The sequence below is a fragment of the Dryobates pubescens genome, chromosome 29 (assembly GCF_014839835.1).
Source record: "Dryobates pubescens isolate bDryPub1 chromosome 29, bDryPub1.pri, whole genome shotgun sequence".
Lineage (NCBI taxonomy): Eukaryota > Metazoa > Chordata > Aves > Piciformes > Picidae > Dryobates > Dryobates pubescens.
Genome location: NC_071640.1, coordinates 5,092,164 through 5,108,669, shown reverse-complemented (window position 1 = coordinate 5,108,669; position 16,506 = coordinate 5,092,164). Strand labels below are relative to the sequence as shown.

Sequence of the window (16,506 nt, the reverse complement as noted above, 5' to 3'; positions counted from 1 at the left end):
TACTTTCCTATCCTTTCTCGTGTATTTGGCACCTGACCTGCAATGTGTGATAAAAATTGTCCTTGTAAGTACTGCCAGAATGAATTTCAAAGAGCTTAAAGCAAACAGTACATATAAAAAAAATGAAGCCCAGAAAACCTTCCGTTTTGCACTACTGTAAGAGACTGAGGCTTGAATACCACCTTGAGATGTGTGACACGGGAAGCAAGGCACTCCTAACTATGGCTGGTCTCGCTCTGTTTCCAAGGAGTGCCCATTTCCCAGTCTTTAGAACATCCACACCCACACAAAAAGCCAGGGGGTGAGCGGGAAAAAAAATATCACAGTTTTGGCAGAGAACTTCTTGGACTATTTAAACCAGCAGTACTCTTCGAGTCAGCAGATTTAGTACCATTATCATGGAATTTGGAGGGAAATACCACATAGAGTATACTTAAGTGTCAGGGTTTCAGAGCAATAAAGAGAATAAGCATGACAATAGCATGCAAACTAGAGAGAACAAGAGATTTTTTTCACCCCATTCAGATCTTCCGCAGCTTTTGTACTTCAGCTGCAGTTCCTATAGTGACTCCACAAAGTTAAGTATATCTGATGAAGAATGCACCAGAAACAGAAAAACAATGCAGTAATATTAACTAAATAAAGAACAGTGCGATTCAAGAACCTGCCTTGAAGAGCAAAGTCAAAAAACCTGGGTGTTCAAAGTAAATTTAAATGGTCTATCCCTTAAAATATAAAACATTAATTATGTTTAAAAAACATGGAAAACTAGGAAATAGCTTGCAGCCAAGACACTGAAACGACTGATCCAATACAAACCAATTCACTGAAAATAATGTATTTTCTGGTTTTATTTGTCTGGCTTTATGCATGGTTTAATAACCTTCAGTACAGTTCAAGTTAAACACAGTTCTACTTTCATAGTTATCATCATTAGCATCTTAGTGTGGGTGACAAGTGGAATTTGTAGCAGAGTTCAGAAGTTTTACAATGTAGTTCATAACGCTCTGCAATGGCAAGAGAGACAGCATTCATTAGGACTCTCAGCTCCTTACAGTCGTGACATCTGTGACAATTTTACCTTCACAATTCAGTGTATACTTCTTTTGTACAAATACACAGAGTGTCCTGAAAAAAACCAACCAACCCACGCCTGGAAAATACAACAGCACGATTCTGTCACTACAGGCATGTGCCAGGTGTTTCAGTCTGACCAGGGTAAGAAATATAAGAGTAAAAGTGATGTCACATTGACAGACAGGGAGGGAAGAAGCTGTAGTTTGACTTTTTTCTGAGCACATACACATTGCCTCTACTTTATTGCAGCTGTAGGAAAAACAAAGAAACAAACATGCAGGAAAGATCTGTCACCAGCAACCTCCTCCTTTTTGCTTATCACGTGGTTAGTCTGCACAACTGTATATTTGATCTTTACTCACATTCCCTGGGCAACACACACTCTCAAAGGCAACATGCAGTATTTTGCACTCAACATTAAGCAAGAAAGCCAGTGGAATACTGCATGCAAAAATTGACTGAAGATAACTAATGAGAGTAATTAATAGAAAATGGCAAATACGACACTAGCATTTCTGTTCATTTTAAAAGACACCGACAGCCACAGATGTTCCCACTAACCAAGAGCCAGGCAAGAAAAAGATGCCATTATTAGGAGATAATGCTGCCTCGAATTTCACCTCCCCTTCTCAAGACTGGAGAAGTGCAGATCTCAGGCTGCTGAGTGAATCACTAGACGTTGTATGCAAAATCGGGACTCAGACAAAACATAAGAGTTACACTAATGCAATTTCTGTTAACAATCATTAGCAGTTATTACCAACATAATGCTGCTTTTAATCTTATTTTGAACTATCTGCTTAGAGGGCAAAGCTCTAATTTTAAGATCTTGCAATAAGCAAATTCCCCAACCCCAGAACGGTGTGGCAGGTCCTGGGAAACCATGGTTTATAAAAGAAATGCTGACACTGCCTTAGCCAGCCCATCACAAGAATGTTACTGGAATGAATTAACTCTGAAAAGCTGGTTCAGCCACGCTCCACAGCTGATGCTCCATAGCTGATGCTCCATCAGCACCACATACATACATAGGGGAGCCGAACATCCAGGACACACCACAGGCTGGAGATTGGGACAGAAGCAGTGCAGCCAAAGGCTAAGCAAACTCTGAACATGATGCTCTACAGACTTCTGGAGTTCCTCCCTCATTAGAATTCAAACAGCAACAGTGAGTTATGCTTACCAGACAGACAGCACTTTAAAAACATGCTGTGAAAGCAACTGAGAACAGAAACATTACATTCGGAGCATGCTACTAAAAGCTGCGTGCACTTAGATTTGGAGAAGAGGAAACGCCTATGCCAAGCTCCATTTGCTAATTTGTTTACTGTGTACACAAAAATAAGTTTGCTCAGGCCCTTGACCTTTTAATGCTAAATAGAGACCTGAAAAAAGAATATGGTGTTTCTATGATTTAACAAGCAATGGGCAAGGCTGTGCAGCTACCCAGTTTCTAATAAAGTAGCCAAAAGTCTCACAAATCACATCAAGTGGTGCTTTAATAAACCTTTTCAGTAAAATAAAATTTGGAATATAGATCAAGCCTGTCCATGTAACAATACAGGTACGCAGTACCTGCTCTCCAATTTGTATTTAACAAACAAACACGATCTTTTGCCTCTACAAAATTCCACCTCTCCACCTCTCCCCCGAAATACCTCGAACAGGCAAAACTACACAGATGAAAATCACAGCCAATTCCTACTAGTTCGATTTCCAGTTAATTTTCGGTGATGCATACTTTTAAACCAACTTAGCACAGTCCGCTTACACTTAATTTTCAGCACTAATGGACACAATCAGCCATTAAAAACTATCTTCTGGAGATGTTTTAAGGGAAACAAACGTGCCCTTGCCAACGGGACGGAGGAAAAAAAACCAGAGCAAAATACTGAGGTTACAATACGTAAACCAAATAAAGATGTCTGGACGCAATGAAAGGCCACATTTTAGGATCCACTAGAAAGCAACAGGCAACAACCGACACAGCCGGGCTACGGAGAGGGAAAGCAGGCGCCTGGCCGGTAAATGGACGTCATTCCGGCACAGACCGGCCCCGCCGCGGGGGTGAAACGCGGTGGCTCCGGTACGCACGCGGAGGGGTCCTGGGAACACTAATGGGCTTCCAGGATGGGAAGGCTTGAGAAAAGAGACGGGTCACCGATGTCCCCCCCCACCCGGAGCCAATGGAACTGGCAAGAAAGGCCCAGCTTGGTACTCCCTGCCTGTCCCGGGTCACGGCCCGGCGACCCCGCAGCAACCGGCCCTGTGCGACCTGGGGCGGCCTCATGGCCCTGTTCAAGCCGCCCCTGCTGCTGGCCGGCTCCGCACCGACGCCGCGCGGCCCCCGGTAGGCTGAGGGGACGAGAGGACACCAAGAGGGAAACACGACCCGGAGATAGGGGAAGAACGCGCCGGTAACAGGCGCAGAAGGAGCCCCGATTCCCGCACGCCTCTCGCCAGTCAGGGGCGAGGAACGGCGGTGAAGTCCCGCAGCCGGGGCAGGACAGCAGCCGCACGCACCTGGCCGGGGCCGCCGGGCAGGGACAGGGGCAGCGACGGGAGAGGAACGGCCCGAGGGCGGAAGGACAGGGCGGACGAGACCCCGCCGGCAGCGCGAGCCTCACCTACCCCGGCCGCTGATGCCGCCGCCGCCTCCCGGTGCCGGGCCTGGGCCGCCGCTGCCGCCCACCACGTGACCGCACGGAGGGGGCGGGCGTCCCGCCAGGCGCTTCCGGGTGCGGGGCGGAGGGCGCGCGAGCGCTTCCGGCCCTCGAACAATGCGGTTCCGAGTCGCCGTGCTGGGCTGCGGTGGCGGCAGCTGTAGGTCCCGGCGGGCTGGCGGGGCGCGGGCGGCGGCCTCGGAGCGCGGGCCGGAGCGCGCCGCGGCTCCTGCTCCCCCCCAACCAGCCCCTGCCGCCGCCTTCGCCTCCGCCGCAGGCCGAGTGCGGAGAGCGGCCCGGCCAGGCCGGGGGCGCGGCGGGGCGCGGGGCCGCCCGGGGGGTGCGACTGGCGGCCGGGCCCGGCCCGGCGGTGGGGCGACGCGACCCCAGGCCCGGGCGACGGCTCACGGCGGCTCTCCTCCCCTCTCTAGGTCCGTAGCCGGAGGCCGCGGCGTGCGCTGCGGTAGGAGCGGCCGCGGGTGCCAGCGCGGGGACGCGGCCCGACGCTACAGGTACCTGCCCCTTCTCTTCGTTCCGCCGGGGCGGGGTGGCGGGGCCAGGGCGGGCGCAGACAGGGGCTTGCTTTTGGGCAGCTTTATGAAAAGCCGCGCAGGCTCTCGGCCGATCTGCCCGGCGATATAGTTTTCCCAGTTGTCGGCAAGTACGTATTCGGGAGCCGATGCCCATCTTCGGTCAATAGAGGCCCAGGAAGCACCTGCTTCTAGAAGAGAGGTGCTGGGCTGAGAGCCTTACCCTCCGCGGACTGCCTGGAGGGTCTCAGCTGAGCAGAAGTTGGGCTCGGTCTGCCACCGTGCTGAGAAAAGAGGGTTTGGGGTTCATCTGATGTTTTTCTTTCCATGGAAATCAGTAGTTGTGGAAGGTGAACGTCTGTCAAGACAAGTCAGTTCTTTTCTGGTTTCAGTTTCTCGTGATGTGACTCATGTAGTCTGCCCGAGGAACGCTAAGAGTAGTTGTATTGGAGTAGCTGTGTCTGGTTAGCAGCACAATGCAGCGTTAGCTTGGGATGGGCACTGCAACTACATTAACATAAATGTGGTATCCCGAAGTGGAAAGAATAGACTTTACAAGCAGAGTTCCTTCACTGCTTCCAAGTGAAAACAAAATAAATAGTTCACTAATGCCTGAAGTCCACTCAAGGTACTTCATGATAATCTGTGGTTACCATTTATATTTCTTCAAGGCTGTTGTCACTGAAAATTAAACGTTTTACTCTAGAAATGGGGATGAGTCAGGCAACACTGAAGACAGGATAACTGTGAGATGACTGCCTCTGTCTTCAGTAGGTTCATCAGAACTGGTTGTACTCTAGAGTGATGCTACCACTCTTTCCTAACTTCTTATTGTTTCTGAAATCCTTTTTTAATTTTTATATGCCATACACTAGAAGATAGAACTTGATGGCCTTGGATAGTGAGGAGGTCACATCTCATAGTGATGTCTGATCAGCAAATCAAAACAACTCTTGATTATCAGCAGATGCTTCTAAACATCTTCTTTGAACCCTTTTCTTACGTATTCGTTCATTGACACTAGCCATGGCTCCATTTCCTCTTGTGTACACTGAGCTGATAGTTCATGCCTCAAGAGAGCAGGATCTGCTTTTATCTATAAACTTCAAAGCTTCCTTTCAAGGTTTATGTGGTGTTTGTAGTAGTTGTGAGGTGTAACTTTTGCTTTGTTTTGTTATTTTATCTCACTAAATCTTGCAGCATTTAGTCTCCTGTGATTTCTTCACTTCCTGCAATCCTACTTCTCTGGCAGAATTGTGTGAACAGTGTTTCATCAGAAATCAGTGTAGTCTTATCCATTCTTAAAAGAACAGTTGAAAGACAAAAAGGTCAGTGGTTGTTTTATGAAAGATCCACTCTTCTTAATTCCAAATACTATTAAACAAGAACAAACTTCCTAGAGGAGTGATCTTCCAAAGAGAGAGACATGAAAAAAGAAGTCCTACATTTCCTAGGCATCTGAAACAGAGCCTGGAAGACATGATTGCTTCAAGGAGGGGCCATATGGAAGAATTTTTTTCTGTAATCTTTAAAAAAATAAAACCCAAAACAATACACAGCAAACCAACCCCTGCAGAAAAACTTAGAAGACAATCTGAAACAATGTATTGAACCCAGTGCTGCAGATACCACAAAGCTGGTATGGTCCTTCCTGCTAGAAAACTGAGATGTGTACTATGTCAGTGTTCCTACAAGTCGTGGAGTGTACTAGAGGAAGTAGCCATTGCTCTTGGACTATAACTCTTACGAGCAGTATGTGGTAGACACAGGAGGTTTAGAGGAATGCTTGTATATCTCCAAGTTCTGTCTCACTTTGAATTCATTTGTTGTGAAAGTTCTCTAGTCATTAAAGCAGGAATCAAAAGCTGAAGGAACGTTATTTGAACTTGGTAAGGACAAAACTTCTGAGGAGTTTTAATATGGAATCAAGGCTTAACCTATGGCTGACAAAAATGCTTTCATGGTTTCCCTTTAAATTCCAGACAAGTAGTGCAGAAAACCTCTTAACTCTTTAGGATACTTCTTCAGGAGAATTTCTGTCATATCACTTCTACTTTATATTCATACTTAAATATAAAAGATACTGTAAGTTGAGGTGCAAATTCAAATGATTTTTACTTTTATGCTGTAACAGACTGTAGTATTTATCTGGGATAAAACATCTGATTAAGCACACACTTTATATTCTGACTTTAAACCCTTATAACTTGCATTTTAGAAAACAAAAATGTTCTCACTTGTCTTTTTTTCTTGCTGCTTTTCCTTAGGTGTGCCAAAATGTCAGAAAGATCAGACATTCTTCACTTCAAGTTTGACAATTATGGGGATTCGATGTTACAGAAAATGAACAAGTTGAGGGAAGAAAACAAATTTTGTGATGTTGTGGTCCATATAGATGACGTTGAAGTTCACGGGCATAAAATTGTATTTGCTGCTGGCTCTCCCTTTTTAAGAGATCAGTTCTTACTAAATGACTCCAGAGATGTGAAAATCTCCATACTGCAGAGTTCAGAAGTGGGGAGGCAGCTGCTTCTGTCCTGTTACAGCGGCATCCTGGAGTTCCCTGAAATGGAACTGGTGAACTACTTGACTGCCGCAAGCTTTCTGCAGATGAGCCACATTGTTGAGCGCTGTACGCAGGCCCTCTGGAAGTTTATAAAACCGAAGCAACCACTGGAGAGCAAGGAGTGTGAGCAACAAAGTGACTCCTCTGACCTGAAGGAGCATCAAGGAGATGACGACTCCCTGCAGCAAGATTCACCTTGTATTCAGCCATCAGAAGACAGTATGGACATGGAGGATAGTGACATTCAGATCATCAAGGTGGAGTCCATTGGGGAGGTAACAGAAGTTAGGAACAAGAAGGATCAGAACCAGTTTATTTCTTCTGAACAAACTGCACTGCATTCCTCAGAGCCTCAACACTTTCTTATCAACTCCACCGTTGAAAACAGAGCAAGTGAAGTAGAGCAAAACCACCTCCACAACTATGCCCTTTCATACGCTGGCAGTGATAACATCATTCTAGCCTCGAAAGATATGTTTGGGCCTAACAACCGAGGTATAGACAAAGGCCTCCAGTGGCACCATCAGTGTCCAAAGTGCACAAGAGTATTTCGGCATCTGGAAAACTATGCTAATCACTTAAAGATGCATAAACTATTTATGTGTCTCCTCTGTGGAAAGACATTCACTCAAAAAGGCAATCTGCACCGGCACATGAGAGTGCATGCAGGCATCAAACCGTTCCAATGTAAGATCTGTGGGAAAACGTTCTCTCAGAAATGCTCCTTACAGGACCATCTCAACCTGCACAGCGGGGACAAGCCCCATAAGTGTAACTACTGTGACATGGTTTTTGCGCATAAACCTGTTCTGAGGAAACATCTTAAACAGCTACATGGTAAAAATAGCTTTGACAATGCCAATGAAAGAAACGTTCAAGACATAACAGTAGACTTTGATTCATTCACATGTAGCGCTGCTACAGACAGTAAGGTCTGTCAGCAGGCTGATGCAAGCCAGGTACTGGATGCAGGGAAGCTGCCTCAGGCTGTGCTCAGTTTAAGAAATGATAGTACCTGCGTCAATTAAGCAATTAAAACCAGCCCTTTGTAGGGATCGTGACTGAGAGGAGCAAAATGTTTGGCTGGACTCTTAACCTAAACTAGTGGTATGTCCTGAAAGGCTGTGGATGGATGGCAAGTTAGATTGCAAGCCCTGGCAGGTCTTCAGCCACCATTCTTAGTCTTACTCGATACTTTCTGTGAATAGCGATCTTCCTTCAGGTTTCTGTCTGTGTCTCTTCTGTGGATTATGGGGTTAATGGTTTAATTTTTCTCTCATTAGGAGACTCAAGATTAACACCTTTTGAAAGACTGTTGCTGTAGGCTGCAAGTAAACCATCTGCTGTACAGTTAGAGGCCTGTCTGTCTGGGCAGATGGAGGAAAAAGCACAGAGGACAAGTCTGAGAGTTAACCCTTTTTTTTTTTAAGCACTGGATAACTGAAAGCACTCCATAGAGTTAAATTGAACTTACCTCTTGAAGTTACCCCTAGACCTCTACAGTTGAAATGAAGTATTTTTGTGTCACTTTTTTGCTCTTTCTAAACTGTTTCAAGAAACTTCTGCTGCCAATCAACTGCTATCTTAAAAGCTCTCAGGGTTTTTAAGCTCGACATGCGTTATGAAAAGATAAAACCCTAACTGATTTGGCAGGGTCATTGCATAGACTGCTCAAAATGAGAATAAATTGCAGCTCTGGAATGTGAGAGGTCGGTGCCTGGAGTGCAAGCATGACCTATTTCTTATGCTGTCATACCTAGGATTTTTAAAGGGCACTTAACCAACCTATGTACTGAGACAAGCTAAACACTTAAAAGCTAAAAACTTATCATCCATCTTCCATACATTTAGCATCACACAAGCCACAACAGCTGCTGGTTTTAGAGCAAAGCTGAAGTGGAGAAATACTGCTTTTTGACACTGTGAAAAGAATCTGTTTTAAAAGCTGCAACACGTAACATTTCCATACTTTGGTTTTTTCTTTTTTTTGTTTTGGTGTGTTTTGGCTTTTTTGTCCTTTTTACCCCCTTAGTTCTTGTAGATATCTATTAAGGGCCACTTAACTTGGAAAGAAAAGAAACAAAAATGCCTGCTATAGAACATTAACAACAAAGTTTTTTGATTTCTTGGACATTCAAAAAAAATTTTTTTTAAGTGACCTGCATAGTTTATGACTGTTAGTGTTTTACAGAGTCTAGGTATAGGTAGCACAATTTCTGTAGGTTAATGTATCAGCTATTGACTGTACTCAGCAATACCTCTTATATACCGCCTTAAACATCAAATGTAGCGGGAATGGCAAGTTAATTGGGATTCTGGGATTATACCATACTGCTTCTCAAAGTGCCGTGGAATTATCCGCATCCCCTAATTTATCTGAGGAACACCATTCCCAGTAGAACAGCACTCTTAATTATGTTGAAGTGTAGCATAGACCAATAATCAAATGGCTGATCCTCTCTAGAGAACTGCTGTTTGTAGTTGGAATAAGTGTTTCTTCCGATGCAGCTCTTTTCCACAAGGTTTGCCATGAGGCTGAGATTATGCTTCCTACCTAAAAGTAGTACTTCGTGTGTTTGAATGAGGGGTGAGGGTGAAAGGCTGCTATTGTGTTGTTAAAAATGCTTACTTAACAGGTATGACCAAAGGTGTGCTAGAGCAAAAAACCATTTTGTATGTGATTAGCAAAAGTTGGTATTGATCTTCAGATCTGTGTGTGTAGAAGCCAGGATTTCCTTCCACAGACATTACACTGATGGATGACAGAAAAAAAAAAAGTGTTAAATGTTGCAGGACGTGTTCAGAAGTCCACATACTTTCGAGTAGAAAAGCAAGGTGATTCTGTGAATCAATTGGGTTTTGGAACTGAGTTCTTAAACTGCTGTACTTGACTGTTACATGTACTATTACATGGACAACTATGAAGTAAGCAATGGAAGTGGAATCAGGGCATTACATCTTTCAAGTTGTAGCAGATATATTTAGGCCTAAACTCTTAATTATTTGGAACTTTTAAAAATAATTGTTCAGGTTCCTGGAGCAGAAAATAGGTTTCTAGGGGGGAAGAAGTGGTGTTTTTCCTCTTAAAGCCACACGCTTTCAGAATTGTTTTGAGCTAAAACTGATCATGACAGTTGCATCTGACACTTGCATTCTGTCTTCAGCCACAATCTTCTGCATTGTTCAAACATTTTGATAAGGTATTATTCACTATATGGAAGTAAGTTATAGTGCTGATGTCAAAAAGGAAGATAGACATGGAGAATAAGAGCTTGCAGAGCCAGGTCAACATGCTAAAAGGGACTAGTGAATGCTCTAACCAGATACAAATATGGACACGGTAAAGAAAATTGTCTTCTGCCAGAGAAAGAAATAAAGCTGTGCAAATGATAGGAAAAGTAGCAGCAAAATGGACAGTATTGAAAGCTTTGTCTATCTGGGAAGTGGGTTTTTGTGTGGAATTGTTACTGTAAGGAGAATACAGCTTGTGGAAGTAGCTGTTGGTGACCTGGAGCTGGTATGAAGAGACAAGGGGTTTCCTAGGAAAAATAATTATTTGGTCAAGAGATACAGGTTTTCAATCCACCCTTTGCTGTGGTGATGTCAACCTCTGAGATGGCTGAGACTGCTGGCCCTTCATTTATAAGGCTGCTTGTGGTCATTTGGTGAGACCATGGCAGAAATAAGTAGAAAAAGCAGAAATGCAGAAGACTGCTTCTTCAGTGAGAATGGACACGTCTGTTGGATGACAAGTGACTTCTTACTAATGCTTGTGCTTTTGGCCTGACAAAAGGGTGCAGTCCAAAAGATGTATGCAGGAGACAGCTAAGTGACTCCAGAGGAGATCTAAGAGTGTGATAATGCTGATGACACCATGCAGAGTGTTCTGGTGGTAAAGCTCATCTAAGATTTGCTCCAATATGGAACAGACAAGTGAAGAGTATAGAAGTATTAGAAAAGCAAAATCTGGCTAATGCTTCTCTGAATCACAAATTTAAATGGTGTGAGAATTTTTATCAATGGAATATACAGAGGCAGCTCGATTATAGCATAAGATGAACTTAATTGTCCATGTATGTAAAATGTTGTCTTCATTGCAGTGTTCCTATTAGTGAGAGACTAGGTCCATTGGTTGTTGCTACTGATGCTGCATATTCAGATGAGGACTATGGAGTTATCATAATCTGTGTGTTAATGTGTAGAATACTATTTGCTGGTAAGTGGATAGTCTCACAACTTAATGTGCTGTACAACTTCCTGCATATCCTCAAAATAACTGAAGTCTGTTACAAAAATATTTTAATAACTCCTTGAATATATTAGGGTTTTTTTTTAATGTTGGCATTTTATTTATTTATTTTATATAGAAGAAAATCTTAGAACTCTTAGGTTTACCTGAGGTTTAGGCTCACCACTTCTCAGTGGTGGTAGCTTGTGTAGCAAGTGCTCCTGCAGCATGCAGTGCAGCTGCACAGCCTCCTGTAGAGATCAGGGATGAGTCCTTAATTTATTTTTGTTTTAGAAGACAGTTAGTAACTGATGAAGTGTCAGTCGTTTCCTCCCCTAGCTTTTGGGCAAAACTTAGGTAGCTGCCCCTGAACTGTTGTTGAAGTAACTTATAAAATAATTGTGTGGGGCTGATTTTGGTTCTGGAGTCATTGGGAGAAGTAAAGAAGAGGAGGGAGAATCAAGATATGATACAAACTGAAACTGTTGAGAATTGTAAAGTCATGTTACATCTTGATTTAAAAAAAAAAAAAAAAAAAAAGAGGAAAGTACTCGCCCCTCCTGACTTGGTGAGAAGGCAGAACGGACGTTTTTCCTTGAGATTGTATAATCGACGGACTCTTGAGCATTAGCTACCTCTTCAATGACTGGGCAGAAGTCTTACACTACGTGTTATTACCAAAGCAGGCGGGTCAGCGGCTGTCGGATCGCATCCCCAGCTCCGGGGCCGGGCCGGTGGCCGGGGGAAAACCCGCTGCTCGGCGCGGCGGGTGAGGAGGAGCCCCGGGCGACTGCTCTCCAGAATGCCTTACGGGGGCAGCGGCCCGCAGCGCTCCGGGCCGATACGTTGCTACCTCTACCGGACGTTTGGCGAGGCGCACCCCGGTGTCGATGCGGTGTTCCCCCGGCGGCAGCCGCTGTAGCAGTGCCAAGTCTTCTAATAAACGTGCTGCTAACTCTGTCTCCCGCCGCCTCTTAATTCTCTTCGCGGTAACAGGGTCGGGGGGGGTGGTACTGGAGCTGCTTCCGGGGCTGCTTCCGGAAGAGGCGGGGGGGGAAGAGCTTCCGGGGCGTTGCAGCACCGGCAGCGGAGCACGCACCGGTTTCAGGAACTGGCCGGGCCGCGGCTGGTGAGTGGGGCCAAGGGAGGGTGGTAGCGGCTGTTGGTAGCGGCGGGCGGGTCCGCGGGGCCCGTCAGCGAGGCCGCGGCTGGGCCCTGCCAGCAGAGGTGTACTGGGCTCCTCGTGCCCCTCTCCGGTGGTGCCCGTGCCGGCGCTTCCCTCACAGAAACGGCGCCATGGCTGCGGACTCGGAGGTGCTGCACTTCCAGTTCGAGCAGCAGGGCGATGCCGTGCTGCAGAAGATGAACCTCCTGCGGCAGCAGAACCTCTTTTGCGACGTCTCCATTTACATCAACGACACAGAGTTCCAGGGACACAAGGTGATCTTCGCCGCCTGTTCCACCTTCATGAGGGACCAGTTTCTGCTCAACCAGTCGAAGCAGGTGCGGATCACTATCCTACAGAGCGCCGAGGTGGGCAGAAAGCTGCTGCTCTCCTGTTACACGGGCGCTCTGGAAGTCAAGAAGAAGGAGCTGCTGAAATACCTAACGGCCGCGAGTTATCTCCAGATGGTTCACATAGTGGAGAAGTGTACGGAAGCCTTGTCAAAGTACTTGGAAATTGACGCCGCCATGGAGAACGGAAATCAGGTTGTGGAGAGGTGTCACTCCTCAGACGCCGAACTGAGAAACGGGGACGAAGCTTTAGATAAAGATTGCGAAATAATTGAGATTTCTGAAGACAGCCCAGTGAGTGTGGAATTCCCCATTAAACAGGAAAAGGGAGAAGTCTCCGAGCCTGAAGTGCAGACTGAAGTGCAGGCTGAAGTGCAGAGTTTGGTCTCACAAAGAAAGGACACGAAAACTCCAGAAATATCAACAGTTGAAATCGGATATAAAGACGATGAGATCTGCATCTTCAGAATGGATTCTGTGAACGTAGCCAATGTAGAAAATGATCATTTTCCCCAGCCTTGCACATCCTCTAAATCAAATCTGTATTTTCCAGAAACCCAGCACTCGTTGATAAATTCTACAGTTGAAAGCAGAAACACAGAAATGTCAGGAAATCACTTGCAGGCTTTTGTCAGTGACAATCCAGAAGGAACTTCTAATGTGGTGAATGGGTTCCAGAGCCTGGATGATTACGGCAACTCATGGCGGCATCAGTGTCCCAAGTGTCCGAGGGGATTTCTGCATCTTGAGAACTATCTCAGACATCTGAAAATGCACAAACTCTTCTTGTGTTTGCAGTGTGGCAAAACATTTACTCAAAAAAAAAATCTCAACAGACACATCCGGGGGCACATGGGCATCCGCCCGTTCCAGTGCATGGTGTGCTTGAAGACCTTCACGGCCAAAAGTACACTTCAGGATCACCTGAATATCCACAGCGGTGACAGGCCCTACAAGTGTCACTGCTGTGACATGGACTTTAAACACAAGTCTGCTCTTAAAAAGCATTTAACTTCTGTTCATGGAAGGAGTAATAGTGAAAAATCAAACCTGAACACTATTACGAAAGTTAAAATAGATTATGATTAACAAATGGGTAGTTGTGGAGCCAGGCTCCACAAAAAGCTCCTGCCTAGTGAAACTCTAGATGAAATTCTAGACACAGATCCCCGCATAATGGAGAGAAGCACAAAGATGTGACTGGTGATCAAATATAGGCCTTGTGAGCAGCAGACTTGCTTGCTGCATTGAGGTTGCTATTGCTGTAAGTGTGAAAAAGGTGTTTACTAATTGAAAGTAACAGTTCCCAAAATATGGGAAATGACGTCATTCTCTTCTGTTACTCTGGGTGCATTCTGATTTCCACCTCCTCCCCCATTTATGTTTTATGCTCTCCTGTTTCAAGGGCAGGCACTGCTGGTTTTCAAACTATTCCTGATATTGCAATAAGCTGAAGCCTAAGCCGTGATGTTCCTGATCTGTAATGGCTAAGAAAGGGGATGTCTGTGTTTATTTGAGGGGTCAGTCATTCACAGCTAGTTCAAGTATTATTTATGGTGAAATTATCTCCTTGCCCAAACTTTGCTAGATCTGTTAACAGAAAGAATGCTTGTTTTCATACTCAAGCCTCTGATATTTAAGAAAAAACAACAAACAAAAAGCCATCAAGGAAGCTTTCAGATTGCTTCTAGCAAATAGAGAATTAGTAGAAAAGAATGAAACAAATGGTATTGCCTTGCAGTTCATTTTTAAGCGAATAGTCTCATTGGAGGGACTTGCTTTGAGTTTTATTGACTTAGTTCTGATTTTTTCTTTTAATTCTTTCTTCTGATATTTTTTTTTCTGTCATACCAGTGTTTTGCACCTGTATCTGACTAATTTGAAGTTAATCCTGTTCATTGAGTTGCAATGTTTTTTACAAATCCTAGATACATACACAAATGTAAGAAGTTAAGATGTGTGCTGTTAGGTAATGGCATTTTTTATGTTAATATGGAAAAACAGTCCTTTCTATCTTACTTGGAACAGCTTAGACATAGAGATCTCCTCATACTCTAAATCTGTGATACAGTAAACCAGTAACTATGTGTGTTTGGATAGGTGTGTTTGTACTTTGTCAAAGGTCATTTCAGTTTCATCACAAACATTGAAAGCCCTGTAACACAGAATCTTTATCCTGTACCTGTCTTTGACTGGTCTGTGTTTCTTCCACTTAATGTGATATGAATAAAGAGTCTATTCAGATGTTGATATGAGATAATGGTGCTTACATTAGGTTCTCTCCAAAAGCTGTAGTTCTTAATCTTGCCTGTAACTTTCCTTCAAGTTTCAGAAGTGCTGTTACGAAGTTTGTGCTCTGAGTCCCGCAGTCTGGTCTGTGTGGTCCATAGCCTGGCTGGTTTTAAAAAACAAGACAAGAGTTCTTAATGTCAGTTAACAGATTTCACTTACTTTCCATCCCTGTGTCTATGAGTGCAGCAGCCACTGTTTGGGGTTTAATTTATCAGCCACGTGAGGGGTTAGGCGAGTACAATGTCTAACATGCATTTTCCTGTTATAGACAGTAACACAACTGCTACTGTCTTTGTTGCTTAGAACTTTCAGTTGAACAGTTTTTAAAAACTCATTTCATGATGGGGGGTTTTAAGCTCTTCATCTGATACTGTTAACACTTAAAATACATAGTTAAATTAAAGCAGTATTTTGCAGGTTCCAGTTCATACTGTGCTTTGTTGTGCTGGGAAGCATACAGCTTTCTCAAAACCCTGTTGTCTAAATGGGCAAGTTGTGTATTCTGCAACTGAGCATGCCACTAGGGCCAGATTCCTCCCAAAATTCTCAGAAATGTCTAACTTTACACAGCTGACTTGTGAAGGACGCCATTGTACTGGATCGCTGGAAAGGTGTGTGTGCCAAGACTGCATAGGGGGGGTGTCACTGTGAATGAAATGACACTCCCAGAAAGTTTAACTGTGGGTTAAAATCACCTGAGCTATCCAGACATTTAAGTACAAGGCCAAACCTTTCACAATGTCTGCTATTACTTCATATTAAAGTTGGTAATTTACTTTTTGGGGGGTGATTTTTAACTGCAGGAATTGTCATAACAATACCTGCAGTTAAAAGCTTTGGGAGTTGCATATGGTGGAGTAACCTGGCATTTTGCTAAAATCCTTCATTTTATAGCATTGATTCTGTTTGCATTCATTATTCTGTCACTGTTTGCAGCCTTTTGGTCCTATTGGTTGCCTGGATTTTACAGAATACCATTAATTTTAGGTTATTAATTACTTAAAAATTTAAAAGCCTGATTTTCTAAAGCATGGTAGTACCTGCACTTGCCCTTACTGCATTTACAGCTGTTCACCTGGGTGTACATACAGGTCTGTATGTAGCTTTTCATTCACATCTGCATAATTAGTTACTTAAACTCCTTCACCCTTGGAAGAGGTCATAAACCAAGGAAAAAGTCTGCTTCCTCTCCCCATCCTTTTTACATGGGGCTGCTATTACTGTAGTTCAGTAAACAAATGTATTGTGCATTATGGGACAGCTTTGGTTCAACTCTGCTTCAATTTGTTCATTTAATATGCATTTTTGGCATGTGTATGATTAGCATACATAACACTTCAGAAGATTACTGCTTATTTTTTCTTTGACTGGCGTTCATAGGTGTATGCACCAAGTATTTCTGTGTCAAAGGGGAAAGAGGCTGATCTTCTGAAGGGTATCTTCTGTGGGAGCAGAATTGTGAGTTCTTTTGGTCTGTTGTATTGCATGTAAACATGAGAGGGAGTTGTGTGACAGGCCAACAGTATGTTCTGTTCAGTGGCAAGCTTTGTGAACAAAAATAGATTTTGTACACATGTTCACATTAAAGGCTATTTCCCCTGTCCATGCATGTAACCACTCATCCTTTCATAACAC

The 16,506-nt window shown here is 44.2% G+C and overlaps 3 protein-coding genes across 7 annotated transcripts in view; 2 read left to right on the top strand and 1 right to left on the bottom strand.

Moving 5' to 3' along the window:
* The window catches only part of RABGAP1 (RAB GTPase activating protein 1), a 70,992-nt gene extending 67,145 nt beyond the window's left edge, over positions 1-3,847 (bottom strand). Inside the window, exon 1 of one of the 3 annotated variants that reach the window (XM_054174391.1) lies at positions 3,709-3,847. The gene's annotated coding sequence lies outside the window, so the exon portion shown is untranslated. Of the gene's footprint in view, positions 1-3,600 lie in introns of all 3 variants that reach the window. The other 2 variants (XM_054174389.1, XM_054174390.1) reach the window with 2 other exon arrangements.
* ZBTB26 (zinc finger and BTB domain containing 26) lies at positions 3,829-8,804 on the top strand. Of its 3 annotated transcripts, none has more exons than XM_054174393.1 (3): positions 3,829-3,900; positions 4,172-4,252; positions 6,538-8,804. In XM_054174393.1, exon 3 carries the CDS (start codon positions 6,548-6,550, stop codon positions 7,862-7,864), a length of 1,317 nt encoding a protein of 438 aa, XP_054030368.1. In that variant the 5' UTR covers positions 3,829-3,900; positions 4,172-4,252; positions 6,538-6,547; the 3' UTR covers positions 7,865-8,804. The 3 variants fall into 3 exon arrangements, with proteins under 3 accessions (XP_054030368.1, XP_054030367.1, XP_054030369.1); XM_054174394.1 differs by having other exon boundaries at positions 3,895-3,904; XM_054174392.1 differs by having other exon boundaries at positions 3,859-4,252.
* A 3,310-nt stretch (positions 8,805-12,114) lies between these two features.
* ZBTB6 (zinc finger and BTB domain containing 6) lies at positions 12,115-16,406 on the top strand. The gene is made up of 2 exons (XM_054174428.1): positions 12,115-12,193; positions 12,351-16,406. Exon 2 carries the CDS (start codon positions 12,361-12,363, stop codon positions 13,666-13,668), a length of 1,308 nt encoding a protein of 435 aa, XP_054030403.1. The 5' UTR covers positions 12,115-12,193; positions 12,351-12,360; the 3' UTR covers positions 13,669-16,406.
* Positions 16,407-16,506: the final 100 nt, after the last annotated feature.